A 21,573-nucleotide genomic window follows, 5' to 3' on the forward strand; every position below is an offset into this window, starting at 1 on the left:
TGTACAATATAAAATGTAAATATAATTGTACCCTCGTTTATAAACTTGTAAATGGTGACACGACTACTGTGTCTAAGTCGTGTGTAAAGGCTTGTTCTGTCAGAGTTCTAGAGCCTATCGGGTTTGGTGGTGGTGAGTTTGTTAACATACATAATGATTCAATGTATTTTGTATTTTGTTTTCGTTTAATTTGCCCCAAACGGTTTCAGTCATGCAAAAATAGTGAACTACACAAATATTTTGGACAGCTCTGATTTATTTGGCATTCTCTTGACATGCGGAGTGAATGTGTTCACAATACTGGCATGCATTCAGCAATTAGAATATGACAATACATAGGCTATGTGTGCTCATTCAGTAAGTACAATTAAATCTGAATTTCAAGTTTAAAGATAACGATAGTATAAAATTTAAAAACAAAACAATTTGGCCATATATCCCATCTCCCATTCACAAAAATGAGACAGACCAATTTCAGCAGCATGACCATATAAATTCATTTGATACATGATTGTTAAATTAACCAGCAACAATAAAGCATTTTCAGTACATCTCGTGTATCCAATAGAGCTCTGGATTGTGACACATCATGGGATTTTCAGTTAGTCTAATATGTTAAAATGCTAATTACCAAACTGTTCATTAAAAAAGTACTATAGATTGATACATGTACCAGTAGAGGCTCAACCCTTTATCAGGTTGTTCCATGACTTTTTAAACTTTTTAATATAGTTTTGACTGATGCACATTTAGCAACTAGCATGAGGATTTCCATTACGTTGCATCTCGAGCTCTATATGCCACTCAATTTAGTTTGAGCACAAGCTGAAAACTTACACAATCTGTAATGTGTTTGCTTTGTTTTTGCTTTGTTTTTCAAAACGTAAAACCTTGTCTCGTACAGTCTCTGTCATGATTCTGTAGATCTGTGGGATGTGACTTGGCCCTAGGCCGAGGAGTTGAGGATGCGAGAGTCTGCGGAGTCTGAGCGCTCCTCGTATTCGTGGTCCTGGTCTGGGGAGTAAAGCGGTTTAGACCCCAGGGAGCCTGCGTCCTCCTGCAGGCTGATACGCTGCTCTTCAGCACGGGACGAGCCAAGGAGCGGGGCCCCTCTGAAGACAGGTGCACTGGGGCCCGTGGAGAAGGGCGACACATAATGCGCGGCGGAGCGGAGCTGGTAGTGCTGCTGCAGGGCCACGGTGTTCCACAGAGTCACATCATTGTGCACAAATGGCCCCGCTTGACTGCGCGTGAGCGAGTTACGAAGCATCAGGGGGTAGCGCTGGGGTTGGGGGAAAGACGGATGCTGCAACGGGACTCCTAAAGGTCCAGTGGGCACGATACCCGGGGTCGGGTCTGACGAGAAGCGCAAAGAGTCAGGCACACGGAAGGCCGAGCCAACAGACCACTTGGAGCTGGTCACGGGGTATGAGCCCAACGCAGGGTCCAACGCGTGTCCGTTTGGGGGCAACACCAGCCCATCAGTGTCTCCGTGTGGCGGGTGTGCGCCAGCCTCTGGGCTGCGGCTGGACAGCAACACCTCGATGGCACCCACTAGGTCACCCCCGCAGCCACGCAGGATGAGCTCCAGCACCGCGGGCTTGTGCGCCGGAAAGACCTTCTGCAGCACGTCCAGAGGTGGTCTGTGGGCCCTCAGACTCAGGGGCAGGGCTTCTAGGAGCGCGCTCTGCTCCGACGGACTCCCATGACTTTTGCCTTCTTTGTCCCCGGGTTTCACTGCGCTGCTGCGGGCCTCCTCGGGCTGGGACGGGGTCTCCGGCGGCTCTGGGGTGAAGCAGGTGTTGTGTTTGGATCCTTCCGGAGAACTGAGCGGATCCTGATCCTTTTCACTACCACTGCCCCCATTCTCTGCCCCGGAGCCGTCATCAGCACCGTCCTCCGTCTCTGCGCAAAAGAAACACGCGCCTTTATTTTACGCACGTCACAAACGCCTGCACGTGTACACGGATCTGTCAACATGAGCACGAGGAAAACCGAATTCTGCTGTGTCATGTGTCAGGTTATGGCCACTTCTCCTCTCAAAACAATGGAGCAAGAATGGCTAAGCTTCAGTCTTTATTAGGCCTAACTGGATTTGTGTGCATATGTCGAAATGAAGGTAGGCCTGAATGAAGAATAAAGAAATAAGTTGCTATAATTCCCCAGTCTCTATTTAGTGAGAGGAACCACTCAGCCCCACTTGCTGGAATTCTCACAGCGGCAGTGACTGTAAGTGGGACTAACTTTGAAATTGGTATCTGTAGTGTGGAAAATGTGCACCCTATTATAGCCTAAATGTTGGTCGTTTATCCCTATTTTTTCCTCTTTTTAACAATGCACATACAACCTCTAATAAACAGAATTACACAACTCATGAACAATCAAAACTAGTTATTAACAGAATTCAGAATCATAATTAAAATATGAAGATTCTGTGTCCATGCAATTTCTCTCGTGGATCCGTAAAATGTGTTTTAACGAAACTTATTTCCTAACAAAAGCACTGTTGTGTGTACCAGCCTATTTGTGTTTCCATAAAAGTTCTTAGTCTGATTAGAAATGTCCTGTCGCAGAGCATAATGTATTGTTGCATAGAGTGCCCTGATTCTCCTTAGATGGGTGAAGTTTAAAGGAGTTTACAGTGGCTTGTCTCATTTGTCTCATTTGCAGACAGCTATTGGCACAAAGGTTTCTTTCTCGTGCCATGAGCAGTTTCCAAAGTGCTGAGCGCGTCAGAGAGCGATGTGTGTCCGTGCCTTTTGACCACATTGTGCAAACAAATTGCTTGTTGCTTGGAAACATTTCATCCAGACCTGACCTCTCTCGTGAAACATGGCGATTACATTCGATTGGGGCTGTCTCCCTCTGATTACGGTAATCTGTTACAGGTAAGGCCCGTGGTCAGTGCTCTGGACTGTTAAAGGATGATTATAGAGGCTAACAAACAAACAAACAAACACATTTAGTAAATATGTACAAGTTAAGCTTATTACACATTGCCTATATGCTTAATTCAAAAAGCGAACACGCTAGAGCGCACTATGTCTGTGGTGTCATGATAGTTCAAAGGCACAGGTTTGAGCCATGACAATGTCAGAGAACATGTGACCCACAGAAGCAGTTCCCATAGAGTTCATAAAGACTCTTGAAAGCAGCAGCAGGCGCCCTTAGCCCTGGGTCCAGCTTATTCCCTCCCTTTGTGCCAGGACACAGTGTAATACACATGTGCCAATCAACTGCACGCGGGCCTACAATTAAAAAGTAGCGCATGCTTTGGACATTAACGTTGGCCAAGGCTATTTGACCTAGTGATTATTTTTCTTATTACGCAATTTTTTGGCCTGTTGTAATATTTCTGCAGCCTTAAAGTGTTTTTAAGATTGCATTTTAAAAATCATTTTCTCCTAACTATACTTTGATATTTTAGTCAAACACGTTAGCTTTTTGAATATTTGAACCTTAATGTAGGCCTATTTATAATATTGTATATTTATATGAGCAGGTTGTTTTACTTTGTTACTTTCTAAGGTATTATAACAGGCCATTTTAAACTCACCGTTGTCTCAGAGCAAGTGACATCAAAAACGTTTCACTCACAAATATATTATAGTATAGAGTATTGTCATCAATAACGACACATATCAGTTCACAGTTCCTGAACAGTTCCTGAACAGTTCCTGAGCAGTTCCTGAGCACACGCGCACTTACCTGTGCAGTTCGATGCGCTTGGCTCCGCGCCGCTCCACCTCAGGTCCAGCTCATCGGCTCTGGTTGCGGCCCCGGGCCCCTGTGCGGCCTCACTGATGGCGGGCAATACACGGAGTGACTCCGGGATGAGACTCTCCAGACTCTCGTTCGCCTGCTGCCGCCGGAGCGCCACTTGCGCCGCCATGACGCGCTGACGCTCGATGATCAGGATGCACTTCTCACAGGTGCAGTCTTTGAAGCGACAGTAGCGCTTGTGGCCCTTGAGCCACGAGAGCACCCCGTGGTTCCGACAGCGCGCGCATTTGGGTGTTCTCTGGAGCGGAGCGCGGGGCTGGGACACCGGAGTCCCCATGTAAAGGTACGGCGACCCGTAGCCGTTCATGGCGCACGTAAACTGACACAGTACTCGTGAATGTTGCTCAGGAAGAGAGGGGCAGAGACAAAGCGGGACAGTTATCCCCTTCTTCACGCACGCGCGCGCCCAGCACCTCTCTCTTCCCCGCCTCTCTCTCTCCCGGGGGCGGACACGCACTGACAGTCAGTAACTTAAGTGTATAAAGCTGAGAACAGCCTCACCTGAGTTTGACGTCAGTCCCGCTTCAGCTTCAACTGTTTCATCTCCAGCTAAAGCTTTCACACAACAAACAAGCACAACACAATTACAGCTGCAGCAGAAGCCTCTAACATCACTCCAGAAGACCTAACAGTCTTCAGGTTTAGCACTCAACACGGGGGTCACGGGCCTAGAAAATGAAAGATGCACTGGATATGTTTTCCAAAAAGTGAAGTTGACACACAGGCCGTGTCCAAGGCCCGTTTTGTTGTCAACGCGGTTAAATACGACAAATCCAAGTAAAAACGCGGGCTGAGCGTTAGCGCCGGCAGCAGTTGTGCGCACTTATTTGCGCGCAGATAAATTGTGCGGGCCTTTAATGTGAGGAGCTGATCTGGCCCCTGTGCTGGACTAATAGAGGGCATTGAAACATAACACCGGACAAAGCCGGGGCCAATTTCGGGCCGTAAAAAGGTTTATTCAAGCAAATAATGGGATCGGCGCTCAGAATGAGAGCACGGTAAACTTGCCCACATGAAGCCCGTCTCTGGGGCTATTAAGCTTTTAATTGGAAAATAGCAGAGGAAATTTCAAGGTGACTAGAGTGGCTTTGCAGTTTGTGCCGGCCCAGTAAATTTGTGGGAGTGGTACACGCCTTCTCCAAAGTGCATTATAAATTTATTCATGTTGTTCGTCGGTAAGAATAAAAAAACAAACCGGAATAAAAGTTTATACTGCGTTCTGCACAGTAATTGACATTCACCGTGCGTTTTCCATCATCGCGTAATGCAAATGCGCACATTTTATCACTGACATAGAGCGCAGCGACCATAAAACCAATAGATTGATATAAGAGTCATAAATAGTATCTCTCCTGTTTACAAAGACCTAGGATGAACTCATAACACTACAAAAGCCTCCCTCTCACTGTCATACCTTTGTTTCCACTGCGTAAATTAGCTGGACCTGTTTTCTTAGCATATAGAAAGTCCTAAATACAATATTGTGATTTCTTTATATATTTTTGACAATAGCATCTTTTGCTTTGACACAATTTGCTGTCATTACTTACTGCCGTGACTTTTTCCAAGCAGAAATGGCGATAGAGTGTTTCAATATAACTTTTTACTTTTACTCAAATCAAATGAACATATAAGAAACAAAAGAAAAACTCAAATGTGTATTTAAGACGCAAGTCCATGGAGCAGAGGCCTTGAGAGCAGGAGCTGAGGGTCCCCGGGGGATGATTAGGCTCTGATGGGGGGCGTCACTGTCACTCTCTTTCCCTGTCACACACACTGATTTAGGACTGCTCTGGGACACTCCGGACATAGATCTCCGGCTGGGAAATTAGCCTAACCGCATCTCTATTCGGACTTGTATTCGGTGGCATGCCACTCTAAATAAAGTCATATTGTGGCTTCAAAATCCCTTATATACATTGTAACAACACATATTTACTGACATGCATTATTATAAAAGAACAGGCCATACTGTACCCATAACGTGTGCCCTCCGTTAAGTTCTTTAAACATGACTTTACATTTTAGAGGTATATATTGCCCCTAAATATGAGTCTCAAATTTCACACATTGCATTCTGGTTGAAGTGCCTGTTTAATTGCGATAAAGGGACAGCTTAAAACATTAAAAAAAAACAATGCAATTTTGAAATGATTGAATGACAGGGGGTAACAAAATGTGGTATGAATTTCCAGGTTCACTATGAAGGAAAAGTGATTTTGAAAGTGCCACGTTCAGCAGCTCATCTGACAGTTATGTACGAGATGAAGTGGTGACAGTTTGTTAGCCGAGGCTCATCTACAGCAGCAGTGCTAATTGAGCGTGCAGCTTTAATTAGTCTGACATTACACCGCTAATATATGTTCAAATCGTACAGTACACATATCGCTCCTGCCCTGACCGACGCTTCCGAGGACTATTACGGGACGGTCTGATGAATGGACACACGGGCGTCTCAAGGAAAGCCAATCCCGTGACACTTTGTACACAGGCTTGGACACCGCTGCCCCGACACTTGTGATAAAACGGCATTTCTTAACTAAACTCGTAAAGCACGCCGCAATAAAACTTAATCTTCTGTGGAATCCAATCAAGTCATTATCTGAATGATTGTATCTTTAATTGAAAACAGAAGTGACAGTAAATTTCTGTGATATATCAGGATCAATCGATACCGCCGCGCAAACCGGTCTCCAGAAGTGATTTACAATGTCAACGCCGTATAGGTAACGCCGCATTCCTCTCTCTAAAACCACTGGTGGATGAAATTAAGAGTAAGTGCGTTTCATAAAAAAACAAGACGGTCGTGTTATTGATTACAACAGATGGGGCCAAATCCAATGAATGTTCGCAGAGTGCAGCAGAAAGAAAATACAAGTAATTTTCTTGGGCCTGTTTTATGTAGTTGTTCCCAGTACACAATTGCATTTACACTCCATCACTACACGCGCTCTAAGACTTGTAACGACATAAACACACAGACTCTGAACGGCCTTTGTAGCTGTTATTATTCAAACACAAACCCTTGGAAAGCGTGCAGAAGAAAATTAATCTCAATCAAACAGAGAAAACTCCAACACTGTGGTACAGGAAGTACGAGTCATCATATTATTGTGGCATAAACAATGAGCAAGATTTTACAGTCAACAAGAGAACTGCTCAGAACTTTCATTACTACAAGAAACACAACTTAATCAGTCAGATATACAATATCATTTGTCACACGGAGTACTGAATTTGCAAGACAAAACACATTATTTCAGTGGAGTAAATTTCCATAGTCAAAAAATTTGTAATTAACAGCAGCATTTGGGGCAGGTTATTTCATTTTGGCTTTGACAATTACTAATTAAAATACAACTTTTTTTTTTTTTTTTAACATATGGTTTGTATAAAGGGTCCAACAAATACATTGTTCCAATAGTATTGCTTTTAAGAAGCTCTGGAAATTCTACAAAATTGAGTCAAAGATCACAGCTTTAGCAGAATCTCCTGTCTTTAAAATGGTCAAAATCAAACTACTTTGTCAAGAACCTGGGTTATTTTATTTAAGTCTAGGTAAGCTCTTAAAATCAACCTATAAATCATAAAAATATAGTGTATTTGCCAGCATAGATTTCTGTGCAGACAAATGTTCCCACTAAAGTTGTATATGAAGTGTATATAAGTAAGAAGAGGAAGTAATCACCGCTTGTTCAGAAATACAGAACAGAGCAACAGCGTAAAACAAGCGAACCACAAACAGCTGCTGCCGAACCGTCTAACTTCCTTTTTATTTGGTGTCGTGTGCGATGGAGATGACACTGTAGTTGGCCGCGTCTGCTGCACTCTCGCACTCGGCCTTCATGTCGGAGCTAACCAGGGAGTTGATGGAGCGGCAGGTCATTGCGGAGACGTGGCCACTCGGCATAGAGCTGGAGAAAGCTGCATAAAACACAAACAGAAATGTATCAAAAGAAAAGTACAAGCTGTTAAATATACAAAGTGAAGGTAACTGGGAGCATTAAAGTTACAAGGTGATCTCTGTTAGGCCGCAATTATGTAGGCAATAAAATGTCCTCTGCAAAGGACAAACATCTTTCTGTATGAAATGATAATATGATTAAAACCTGTATCAATTTCTACAATGATGTTTAGAAGTATGCAATTGCGTGGGTTCTTTTTGGCATCGTTCAGGCCCAGTTTAGAGCGCTGTGAAACAGAACAGAGTATGGCAGTGTATTTTTTTCAATCACTACCGCTGTAAAATATTAGGTCATGCATGTTTTACAATGCATACTAGTATTTTGCCTTTAATACATGGGCAAGAGAACAGGCATGAACAGGAAACATAATAGGATTACATTTTGGCTGATTTTCTTTTCAACGAATCCCTTGTTACCTCCAATAATGAATAATAACAGGATTTAATCTCATGGGACGAAATCAAATGTCCTATTAAATGGTCCAATACTAACACAAGTCAGAAAGAGGAGAGAAATATTATTGTTGAGGCAGAGAACACACCGTCTGTATTCAGCTGATGAAGACATAAATATGAACAGACAGAAATTCTGCACAAAAGCAAGATTTACAGCAAATTGAATCAGCCAAGAGAAGACAGACAGTCCACAAAGTATTAGGCCTTTTACAGGAAACAACAGAGTTATGTGCATCCACCCATTAAAATACAGAAGCTTCATGCAGAAAACTATCACAACAGTCTGCAGCCATTAGAGCACATATAGTACGTGCTGCATTGGCACTTCTGTCCACACAGTTTAACAACACATCTTTTTCATGTTGATTTCCATGTTTAATGTGAAGCACTTGACTTGCTGAGCACTTGAGCTGACTCAATTTGCACTTGTAACTCACAAAACTATCCAAGAGGTTATCACCAGTCTGACTTGATCTACATAATGCTTCAGTGTGTAAAGTCTGTGCTGAACAGTTTGTTTGCACCACTCACTCATATAGTTAACTTGTCGCTTCAATCTGGAACATTCCCAATGTCTTTGAAAACTGTGGGCATAAAGCATCTCCTAAAAAAGAGCAGTTTTGATGCTGCATGCGTCATTACCGACCCATGTCAAATCTTTCTTTTTTGGGCAAAGTCCTTGTAAAGGTTGTTTACCAACAGCTCACTGACCTCTTCTTAATAAACAACACATTTTATGTTTTCTCATCAGGTTTTAGACCTCATCACAGCACTGAGACTGCTCTTGTCAAGGTGATAAATGACATCCGCCTGAACACTGACATGGGCAAAGCCTCAGTCTTAATTCTGTTAGATCTGAGTGCTGCTTTTGACACTGTCGATCATGGGATCCTCTTACAGAGACTAGAGGACTGGGTGGGCATCACTGGCACTGCCCTAAACTGGTTAAGGTCCTATCTGGAAGATAGGAAGTACTTTGTTGAAATTGGTAGCTGTGTCTCAGACCACATGACCCTAACCTGGGGGTGCCCAGAGGGTCAGTCACGGGACCCCTTCTGTTCAACCTCTACATGCTGCCGATAGGTCAGTTGATACGCAGCAAAAATGTGTCCTATCACAATTATGCAGACAACACTCAGATCTATGTTTCACTATCGGCAGGTGACTATGGACCAGTGGATTCACTCTGTCACTGCATCCAACAGATCAGTTTGTGGATGCAAAACAACTTTCTCCAGCTGAACTCAGACAAGACTGAAATAATCGTCTTTGGCCAAAGAAACAATATATATATATATATATATATATATATATATATATATATATATATATATATATATATATATATATATATATATATATATATATATATATATATATATATATATATATATAGTATATCGGTTTGTATAATATTTGTACATATATTAAACTCCACACCGTGCGTTATCAAATAATATGACGTTTTTGGGGCAACAAAAGACAAATCCCAAGTGTCAAGTAAAGCCATGCTTCTTCCTCGGCCAGTCCCACTATCATTCTGTCTCTCTTCCCCTTTGCAGTGGGACACAAAGAGGGGCAATTTCTCTCTTCATTAACTTCCTGATTGGTTTCGGACTCTAATTATTCTCTGTCGGCAGTTTGTCACCAATTCTGAAGTGCCGGTCCAATTGTTAATACTGTTTGTGTAGCTAAGTGCAGCCAGCTGTTTTTTAAGCGTGTGGTCTTCATACAGCAATAACAGGCAGAGTGGGAACATGAATTATCTCCTCTATTCTTTTCCTCTTCATCAGCAGCAGATCTATGAGCTCATTAAAGGAGAGGTTAAATCATGACACAGTGTAGAACATCGGGATTGGCTGTGAACTGATCAATTAAAGCTAATTAATTCCATTAGGGTTACAACATAACATGTTCTTAATTTTAGCTAAAGCAAAATAATGGTTGATTGAGCCAACATTTTAAAAATACTTAAATTTACATATAAATAAAAATGCAACTTTTGGTATTGGAGCTTCAGATTATGATAAAATTTGAATTATCTATTTATTATGAAAGAAATAAGAGAAAATACAGTGCACTACCCCCAAAGGTCTCCAATTTCATCACAAGTTACAATTGGGTGGTGTCAATCCTGTCACCACATGGACAATTAGTAAAATCCACCAGGTAAAATGGTCCTGACCAAGTTGAGCTCAAGATCTGAGCCTGAGCCTCAGCCGGTGGTTGAAGGTTCAAATGCAGAAACTGAATTTCCCCCCTCACGATGGATTAACATAATAATATAATATAAGTAAACTATAGCCTTAACCTAGTTCATATTTAACTCTATAGAGGTGAGACAGATTTATTCTGAAGTAGTAATATCATCACAAATAGTCATTTTATTAGAGAAAATGTTGTGGATTGTTTAGAAATTGTATATTACATTGTATAGTTTAATTTAATCAAGGACACAATCATTTGTAAAATGATTTGCTTTTTTGTTTTTTAAAATAATATGTTATAATGTCTAATATCACTCAGTTTTTTTTAGGGTTACATTTATTACAACACCACAGCTATGTTGTATGTCAAGAATCAATTACTCTGATTTACATTTTCAAACCCAAATAAGGTTATTTTCTCAATGAACTTTTGCCCCTGGTCGTCTCAGCCCATCATAAAAGATTTCCAAACTATGAGGTGTCCTTTGTGTGAAAGAAACCTCCCACTGGTCCTGGAGAGAGCTGGAGGGAGTGGATGAAGCTGCTGCCACAGAGGCACAAAGGCCCAGATGTGAGAGGACACGCTCTTCCTCTGATGCACCGGAGATAAGAGGCCAAGTCATTTGTTTTATCAGAACTGTTCGCATGAAACTAACCAAGGACAATGTTTGGTATGCTTATTCTTAGAATAGTAAAACTTAACTTAAGTCTTTTAAAATACTTTCCCCCCCCAATGGGTTTTAAACACAGCAAAGCCAGTGTAAAAAGTTCACTTTGATTGAAGCACTTACAGCCGGCCATTGTCAAATCTAATCTTAAATGTGAAGAATCGCCTGTCAGATGACAAGGTTGGCCTGGATTAAATGTCTTCCATTAAAAGGATACAGACAGTGTCTCTCAGGACGGGCCTACGGTGTGTGTCCGGCGGAGGACAGCTCGTGTAGATATGGACGTGGGACAATAGAAGAGGCTGGCTCCTCATCACAGGGTCAGTGTGGGACTTAATGGTCCAGAAAACTGAGTCAAAGAGCAGACAGGCTGTAAGCACCGAGCAGCCAAGAGTGCTGCCTGTGGGCTCTTTACTTATGTTTACACTGCAGACCTTCACCTGCACTTTACAGCCACATCCTTTACAGCATGTCATATGTTCATAATGATACAGATACAGTTAGGATATAATTGACATGTTTCAGTCTGATATCATCTGTACAGTCACAGTGTGTAGTTCACACTTAAACACTTTTGGAGTCATTATTGCAGTGAGGCTGAGGCAGCACGAAGCAGTCTGGCACAGGCAGTCAGGAGGTCAAAGGCTAATTAAGCATAGACGACCCTTTAGCCTTGCTTTGTTAACCAATCTGTGCTGCTGAGGAGGTGTGACCGAGGCCTCGGCCCTATGCTAAATCACCACTTCAGTTACTGTGCCTCATCAGCTCACAAAATGGCCTGTCACTCCATCAGCAGCATTTTGAAATGATCTGTTATAGATATGCAATAATGAGCTCAGGCCGTCGATCAATACTCAATAGACTTTTCACACTAAATATTCATTGTCGATGGACATAGTAAGACTAATGCCATATTATGAGATACAGGGAAGGACAGAGTGTAATATGCCTAATACAATAAGTGATTGAGTCAGCAATGTATTCAACTTTGTACAAAAAAAAAAAAAAAGTATTTTGTATTTTTACTTCACCTTATCACAAATCAAATGTTTGTTACATTGCTGTGAGATCACTTAACTCAACTCAAAAGTGTGCAGCGCAACAGCAGTGTTCAGCTTATTGGCTACACTTTGAGCACAGACACACAGTCACAGAGGTGTGTGTGCCTGAGTGTGAAGAAGAGAAATGGAGAGTGAGGAGAAGAGGACATAAACTACAGGCCTGGCCATTTAATGCCTCCACAGCCCCAGGCCTGTGTTAATGGTGCTGTTGTACAACACATTACAAGAGGATTGTGCCATCAGCGCACAATTACACTGGTATTTAGCCATCCACAGCCCGCAGGCCACCGCCGCATGCTGTCCCACTTAGCAGCACAGCAGGGCAGAGGCGACACTGACGAGCCCCACAGGAGCTTTCACTAAGGCCCTGCAGCGTCGCACATCTTACTTACAGTTTACTTACAGTTGGTGGACACGGTGGAAACTGCTGTTGCACAAATGTTCAAAACTAGTAAACACAGGGCTAAAAGAATTAGAAAGAGGTTTGACCTAAGACTGCAGCAGCAGATACCAGTATAAAGTCATATTATTAAGACCTTATTTTAACAGAAGATAAAGAAATGTCCTGACAAATGCAGCAGTCGTTTGCCATTATTTTTCAGTGTAGGCAAAGAAGCTGAAACGATAAGCTTTATATGCAGTAACTCAAGCTGTTGTACAGTACAGTATAGATCAAAGCAGGAAAATCAATAAAATATCATCTTGAAAGATAGTAATGGATTTCTAACTTAATGGGCTCACACAGGTCTATCGATTAAGCAGGATTAACATCTACAATACCTCAACAATCTGATTTGCATTTAAATGACTGTATGCTCTGTGCTGACACCATTATAACAAAACAGACTATTGGATAGTCAGTCACGTTCGATTTTAAAAGTCTAAATTTATTTGCTAAAGAAGTTGGGAGAAAAGAAAGTTTATGCTTGCAAACTTTGAACGGTTCTCCATTTAAAAAGTCTTGACAAGGACAGAAAGAAAGAACATAAACACTGAAGAGTCGTCTTGAAGCTGTCTGCCGAAAGACTGAAACAGCCATAACTCTTTTGGGGCAGCTCATCTGCGCTCGGTGCTGGGTGTGGAAGGGGACACTGTGAGGGAGATGCGGGGAGGGCACAGAGGTGGGGTGGAGTTTGATGGACTGTACTGTCACCTCCCGCTCAGCGATTTACGGCGCTGAGCTGCTGACGAGCGCGGGGCAGTAAACAGGCGGCTGGGGCGTATTTCACACAGAGCTGGCTTTTATGAAGAACACCAGGACGGCTCTCCCCACAGCGCCGTCCGCCCGCCGTGACGGATGGAGAAAGACGCATGACAAGCTTCATCATTGTTTGTAAATCTTAACTGTTCCCGCTCACTAACTCCAGAAGGCAATTTTGCGGAGACAGCGGCGCAGGAGAAAGGGGAGGGCTGAGGGGGAGAGGGCTGAGAAGGAGGAGAGGAGGCAAAGGACAGCGTGGCACTGCTGAAGGTTATGTGGAGCTCTGTGTTTGGCCAACTGATTAGCCCTATCCTCAGAGAGATAAATCTGACGCCACACTGGCAGCAGGTAGAAGGGAGGCCGGCTCTCTGAGGATGAACCACAGCACTTTACTGTAGAACAGGCTAGAGGAGAACACACATGTATGTAGCGCTCTTCTTATTGGAATCATGTAAAACACTCAAGTTTTTATGCCAAGAATATGACTTATTTACACAACACAAGTCCAAAGTCTGAAGCAGAGACCACCCGCAGTGTGTGTTACTATCATGTAATGGAGCGTTTCATTTTGTGCACAGGGCTGATGTGGGACCCTCACAGGAAGTGGACAGCTGAAAATGATAAACAAACAGCTCTGTGGGACATGCAAGACATGTCACCAGCACCATCAACTTTGGACCCAAATGTATTTGAAAAACTTAATAAGCACTAAACACAACAGGACTGAGACTAGTACTTTATGTTCTCACTAAACTTCATTTTTATGTGCAAATGAGAGCCCTGCCTGTAGTGTGTGTGTCTGCGTGTGTGTGTGTGTGTGTTTATATGTGTCTGCGTGTGTGTGTGTGTGTGTGTGTGTGTATGTGTCTGTGTCTGCGTGTGTGTGTGTATGCGTCTGTGTGTGTGTGTCTGTGTCTGCGTGTGTGTGTGTGTGTGTGTATGTGTCTGTGTCTGCGTGTGTGTGTGTATGCGTCTGTGTGTGTGTGTCTGTGTCTGCGTGTGTGTGTGTGTGTGTGTGTGTATGTGACTGCGTGTGTGTGTCTGTGTCTGCGTGTGCGTGTGTATGTGTCTGCGTGTGTGTGTGTGTATGTGTCTGCGTGTGTGTGTTTGTGTCTGTGTCTGCGTGTGCGTGTGTATGTGTCTGCGTGTGTGTGTGTGTGTCTGTGTGTGTGTGTGTATGTGTCTGCGTGTGTGTGTGTGTGTGTATGTGTCTGCGTGTGTGTGTGTGTATGTGTCTGCGTGTGTGTGTATGTGTCTGCGTGTGTGTGTGTGTATGTGTCTGTGTCTGCGTGTGTGTGTGTGTATATGTGTCTGCGTGTGTGTGTGTGTGTATGTGTCTGCGTGTGTGTGTGTGTGTGTATATGTGTCTGCGTGTGTGTGTGTGTGTGTGTGTGTATGTGTCTGCGTGTGTGTGTGTGTGTATGTGTCTGCGTGTGTGTGTGTGTGTGTGTGTATGTGTCTGCGTGTGTGTGTGTGTGTGTATATGTGTCTGTGTCTGCGTGTGTGTGTGTGTGTATATGTGTCTGCGTGTGTGTGTGTGTGTATGTGTCTGTGTGTGTGTGTGTGTGTGTGTGTATGTGTCTGCGTGTGTGTGTATGTGTCTGCGTGTGTGTGTATGTGTCTGTGTCTGCGTGTGTGTGTGTGTGTTTGTCTGCGTGTGTGTGTGTGTGTGTGTGTGTGTGTTTGTCTGCGTGTGTGGGGCACTCACAGCTCGCCATGCTCTCTGCGTAGCTGCTGTTGTTGCTGCTGCTGTTCTCCTCCACAGTAAACGTGGAGGGCACACAGCCCGAGGAGCCCAGGCCCTGGCTCAGGTAAGTGGCTGCTGGGTAATACGAGTGCATTCGATACTGAGACGGCATGTTGTGCATGTTGTGCATGTTGTGGCTGGAGAGATGTCCATCACCATGAGGCATCTGCTACAAAACATAAAAACATCCCATTAGGATAAGAAGAGCTCCAAACAAATATAACAGTAAATAAATGTGTTACCACAGATAACAGTATCACATTTACAATTGCAAAGTGGACAGAAGCTAAATCTCAGCTTTGTCACTCAGCTCAGCTCCTTTAGTGATACATTTTTGTAACAAACAAACTAAACTAAATATTGTATGTCCTTGATCCCCCTCGAAAGGATGCATTCTTTAGTAACTATCTTACAGTTAAATGTTCTAAATGAATACCAAACCATAAACTGCTATTCCTCCTTTGTTGCACATATGTAATTCTACGTTCTCACAGTGAGGAAAGGGATGAAAATAAAACACTGTGATTTAAAAGAATCTGCAACATGCAATGCAGGCGTGCAGCAGCTTCTGAAAAGTTTTAAATGAGCTGTCTACTCAGCAGCAAGGCCGTCGCACACAGGGTTTTCAATTTCACTTTTATGGAATTTGATTTCTGTCAGCCTGTAATACGTCACCCGTATTGTCCACACCATCAATTCTTTGGCAGCTTTATAAACTGTTATTTAAGCTACACTCAGCCCCTGTATTGGCTGTGAAAAATACAGGAGAGATTGGACGCGACCCGTGTGCACTTCTCGGATTACATTTCACAAGAAACACAATTGGTTTTGATACGATTAAAATGTTTATATATTTCTTTTCCTTACGCCACGCCACACATCTGTAAAATCTGAGCCGGTGTAATTCCACTCTCCCAGTAAGGACAGAGGTGAATTTCTTTACATTCCTGAGAAGAGCAGCTTATCTGGCACTCTCTCTTGCACCAGCGTTACACCGCCCTTATCCTGATGCACATTATGATGTATCCGCCTGATAGCCAAGCACCGGTGAGCGCAGGGATGAGCCAGATAAACCACGGATAAGGACCACACTGATCTGATCCACTACTGCAAAATAATCTGCTCTGCGTCAAAGAATATTGTCTTTTTATTGAAGAACAAGAAATGCCCTTTTCCCACTGTGCACACGGGACATGGGAGTCATTTAGAGAGTGAATCTAGAGTAAAGTAACTCACAGTTTTCATTTGAATCTTATGAGGGCTATTATTATTTATTTTTTCCCATATCAATGACTTATAGCTGCTACTTAGGCTTCTCGGTTTCTTATAATAATACACATACAAATGACAAATAATCTCTGAGTGAATGCAAAAACAATTTAAAAGGAAGTCAGGTTTAAAAAGACACGGATAACTAGAATATAATTAAATATGATAAATTAATAATTAAGAGATGTTTTAATTGTGGTTTTGAATAAATATACACGTTAAAACACTTGTATCCGTTTGATTGAATTGTATTAAATAAATGCTGATTTGCAATTAAAAAGTAAAGGCTGGAAAAAGAAGAGAAGAAGAAGACTGACACACAAATACCAGGCTGAAGGCCACGCCCGCTCACTCAGCGCCATAAACATAAACATGTCTAAGCCTCAGCTACTGCTACTTGAACTTACCCATCTATTTCACCACGACCCTCTCCCCCTGTGTTAGAAAAAAGTGCTATCTGAATTTAAATAACCATAGCACGTAGCTCTCTAAAGCTGACAACTTCATTGAAAATACCATAAATCATAAAGGAGGATGGCAAAATTATGCTAAAGACTGCTAACTGATTAGCATTAATGCGCTCACTTTCCCCTTCGAGCAGTGAAGCAGAGCGGTGTGTTCTTCTGCCGACAGACAATACCATTAACCTTTGCAATTCAAGCGCCGCTGTTTGCTGCCAGATTAGCAGAGGCAGTGACCCCAAAACTAGATGTTGCTATTGGGGTCTCGGGAGTGCAGGGTGGGTGGACAAACGCACGCAATAAAAAAACAAACCACCTCATCAAAGATCAGCCCAATGTTGCTGATCAAATAAGATCGTCTCATTTGTCACATCAGAGATACAATTTGAGACATGAATTAGTCGTTAAAACAGATAAAAATAAAAATACATCAACAAAAATATCTCAATAAGACAACAGATAAAATACTGTATAAAAAATTACGTTTAGATATATTTTTTTGGTAAAAATATAAATGAGACTAAACGAAGACTAAATGAAGTCAAAATAAAATCATAACTTACAATTTAATTTTGAAAAGCACTGTACATTTATTAGATGATAAAATTGCTTGCTAATGGATCTTCATTTGGTTCTCCAGCTTAAATACAAGTTCAATGAAATAGTAAAATATTGCATTGGCCAGTATTGTGTTTTTGATCATATTGGACAGACTATAAACAGCGTTGTTCATTGTGTGTTTTGAGTATTTGCTGTCGTCACCTGGTACTGCTGATAGTTGTAGAAGTTGCCGTAGTAGGAAGAGTAGCGTGATGGCTGGTAAAGGTTGTTGTAGGACGTCTCCAGCAGCAGGTCCAACGACGTGTCAGCGTGAGGCCTGGGGGAGGTCGACATGGAGCGACTCCCTGGACACAAACATCAAACAACTGGATGTCATCGCACAAAAGAGCAACGTGTTCTGCCTTTTCTTTTCTATCTTCCACAAATAGGGTTCTGAAACAAATCGCCACAGGATTGCAAGTCAAAAAATAAACAAATGACAGACTATCCACTGCAGTTTTAAGGCTGAACGATATAGGAAAAGTGTACAGTTTATATCATGGCTGTAGAGCTGGAGGTCAGGTGAGATTCGTTGGCCTGGTTTACGGTTCATATCTCTGTAATTACTGGGCCTTCCCACGTGACACAAAAACTGGCACAACATTCAAAGTCTCAGCACAAACAATTAAAAGGGAAATAATTTGTTCACAATAGCTTCAGAAATGCCTGGAGCCAAAACCTATGAATCATGATAATTCAACATTTGTGGAATTCTATTTTGAATATTTCGTCCAAAACAGTGAATTTGCTCTTGCCCACCACCTGAGATTAAGACATCATCATATTCTCCATCTGAAAACCTCTTATAACTATGTTCATTAGGGCTATTAGGGCTTCTGATATAATGATACTATAGTTTGTTATGAACAAGCCTCTGCATTTATTATACTCTTGACATTTTCGCCTTCACTTCTTCAGTATCACATGATGTGAAGGTGTGATGATCACAGAGGTCTGTTCATAAGAAACTAAAGTCCAGTTAGAGTCCCTATAGTTTAGAACTGAGGAGCAAGACTTGATTGGTAGAATGTACATTTGGATAGTTCCTTTAAAAACAGTGAATCTCCCATAGTTATACAGACCCTCTGCTTTCGATCTGAAATAATGACATCATTAAATTGAAGAACATGAGAACATAGACGTCTACACTAGAGCTGGCAGGTTCTCTACAGCATAAAACCAAATATTTAGCTGTTTTAAAACAAATTATATCACTTAAATATTTAGCAAATTGCAAACATTCAAATTGTGACTCATTAGTCTCGCTTCCTAGATGCATTTAAGCTAATTTCCTGCCTTTTCATTCGACACTTCTCTTTAGCTACTTGTCAACATAATGTCAACAGCACCATCTGCTGGCCACATGCATAATCTCATGTCTACAGATCGTTCAACACAAAAAGCCCTTTCTACTCGACAGAAGAAAGAAATAGAGTGAGTTTGCATCATACACATTCTTTATTATTTTTTTATCAACAAGGCCACATACTTTTTAAGCAGACCCTGAACTTTTGGCCGGGCACAGGGAAGACATGTGCACCACTTCACTCTGAGATAATAGAATTTATTCTTCCCGTTGAACTGCTGCCATCAAGTCACAGCGTGCTGAACTCCTCCTGCTTTTCCTCTCCTGTGCCAAACCAGGGACCAAGGCCACACCAGATTGCACAGAATTGAAAGTGACCAGCTTTGGGGAGTCGAGAACACGCTGTTACTACAAGGAAGCTTTGTGTTGACAGAACTATTACATTACATTTTTTTCATTAAATCGTTTGCCATCTGCACGTCCAATCTGCAAAAACAATAACACCAGAGAGCTGTGAGAAGTGTGAACGCCGGCTTCACCTGTCGCAGCCATAGACGCAGCGGCACTGGTTGTAGGAGTAGAACATCCTTCCATGGCGTAAAGGCAATCTGCTCCACTTTCACTTTTAACCAGGCTGGGCAGAGTCACCGGACTGCAAATCCCCAGCTCCTCTTCTTGGGCCTGCTGTCTCCTCAGAGCGACCTAAAGGGGACGAAGAGAAACAATCAGAGGTGCAGAGTACTCAAATACCATTCCCCAACTCACGTACAAAGTGGCGACCCAAATAATGACTCAATTGAAAAAGTGTTTGAAACTAGGGCTGCACTATAAGTTGTCTATCCTTTTCCTCTGTATCTACCTGCGTTGCAACAATGAAATTTCCCCATGTGTGGACAATAAAGGAATAGCTTATCTTACAATATTGGACATTATTGAGATTGAGATTGATATGATTGTGATATACTTTTGGACACAATCATCCCTGCTATATTCAAACAAACACGGTCATGTCTTAATGAATTAGAACATTGAAAATCTGCCTTTTTCAGCCTTTTAAAGCTGGAGAACCTGAATTTCACACTGCAAAACAGGAAGTATGTTTTAAAATCTGTGTAACTCGTCCCTCGCTCTAATAAACCCTTTTATCTCATCGTTAATATTCACATGAATTCATTTTCAGGCACGTGCACAGCTTTAGGACCACCTAAGCACAGCCAATCAGAGCTGAGCTTTTGGCCCTTACTTTCAGGTTGAAGAGACATACAATATACTTTATTATTAGAGGCAGAAAGTGCAGTGGTCTATTTTTGGGTGGAAAACACAAGAAGTTTTGAGCTTTAAGTTTAAATACAACAGATTTATGTCAAATGGAAGTCTTTGGTGTTATTGCGATACATTTAGTTTGTTTTGTTCTGTCCATATTTTACAGGATTCAAATTAATGCACAGATTCTGTTTTTTTCAAAATAACAGACAATTACAAAACAGATCATGAAGATAAGGTGTAAGAAAGGAAGTACACTTATTTTGTTCTCTTTTTTTTTTTACCTAAAATTGAACTAAATATTAATCAAATAGAAGTAAACGTATAGTGTCAGAAAACTACACTGAAAGTACAATTTTCATGTAACGTGGGAAGTGTAAGAAGATAAAGTAGATAGTTTGGTTTGTAAACAATGATTTTGTTACAAAGTCATTGATGTTTGACAAAACGTGATCATTTGTGTTTGACAAAACGTGATTATTTTTAAACAACCATGATTAGCTGTAACAACTAAACATATTGTAACAAGATTGTAATGAGCCACAAGTACAACATGAACACAACATGCTACATTAAACCTAGCTGCTGCTGTAAGTGTAAACTCAAAACAGCCAGAGAAAAAGGAAACATTGACTACTTTTAAAAACGGTCCCGGCCTCCACTTGATTCTGGTGGTTGTTAAATTAAAACACAATTGTGATTAAAAGTTTAAAGCGTGATGTGAGGCTGTAAACACGTGGCTCGTGCGTGACGTTGGCGCGCAAACAGAGTCAAAAGCACGTTACCTGAGCGGCCATGACCCTCTGTCTCTCCGAGATGAGTTTGCACTTGGGACACTGACAGTCTCTCCAGTTGCAGAACCTCTTGTGGCCCTTCAGGTGGGACACGTAGCCGTGGTTCCTGCACCGGCTGCACTTGGGCATCCTCGCGGGTCTGAGGCCCTTGGACGCGTTGCCCCGCTTGTCTCTGCCCATGTCTGCTGAGAGAATGTGTCAGAGGGGCCCGGGATGAGTTACTGTGTGTCCTCTGCTGCTGGAGGCTGAGGGTCACACACCCGGGACCTGCCCTGTCTGTGGGCATCCACCGTGTGGGAGGGACCACTGCAAATATGGAGACAAGTGCTGGTGTTGGCTGGAGTCCCATGCCCAGAACACTGTAGCACCTCTTTTTGTTAGTTTGAATTTGCATTATAATTACCTTTTATTTATTTATTTTGACTCAAATAAGCACAATTTAACATCAATAAAAAACAAAAGTGATGAGCCTAAAGTAATTACAACTCTTTGGGGCGAAACAAAGTAACTTTCAAGTTAAAGGTGAACAATGAGAAACAAAAGAAACAAAAACGTTGCAGCCGTTTGCTTTACTCCACGGATATGTTTGTGCTTTGCCTGGAACGTCACAATATTATGGCATTAAACGTGTCAAGTGTAATTAATTGCACTTAAATACTACAAAAACACGCGTCCTTCCGGTCAGTTCGGCGCGTGACCTGACTGACCCCACCAGAGAAAGTGGTCGACATAAGGACAGGAAGGGCCTGTGCAATAACACCAGGTGGTTTGTGTTTAATTATTGTGTAATTGT

The 21,573-nt window shown here is 42.1% G+C and overlaps 1 protein-coding gene across 1 annotated transcript; it reads right to left on the reverse strand.

Moving 5' to 3' along the window:
• Positions 1-946: 946 nt before the first annotated feature.
• On the reverse strand, positions 947-20,960 carry dmrt3a (doublesex and mab-3 related transcription factor 3a). Its single transcript, XM_072433877.1, has 7 exons — positions 20,772-20,960; positions 19,263-19,425; positions 17,580-17,722; positions 15,049-15,256; positions 7,559-7,707; positions 3,709-4,126; positions 947-1,905 (listed from the first exon to the last, which is right to left on the reverse strand). The coding sequence occupies exons 1-7, from the start codon at positions 20,958-20,960 to the stop codon at positions 947-949; spliced, it is 2,229 nt and encodes a 742-aa protein (XP_072289978.1).
• Positions 20,961-21,573: the final 613 nt, after the last annotated feature.

This window comes from Eucyclogobius newberryi, unplaced genomic scaffold, assembly GCF_026437365.1.
Source record: "Eucyclogobius newberryi isolate DKJ021-1_F unplaced genomic scaffold, fEucNew1.0.hap1 SCAF_6, whole genome shotgun sequence".
NCBI lineage: Eukaryota > Metazoa > Chordata > Actinopteri > Gobiiformes > Gobiidae > Eucyclogobius > Eucyclogobius newberryi.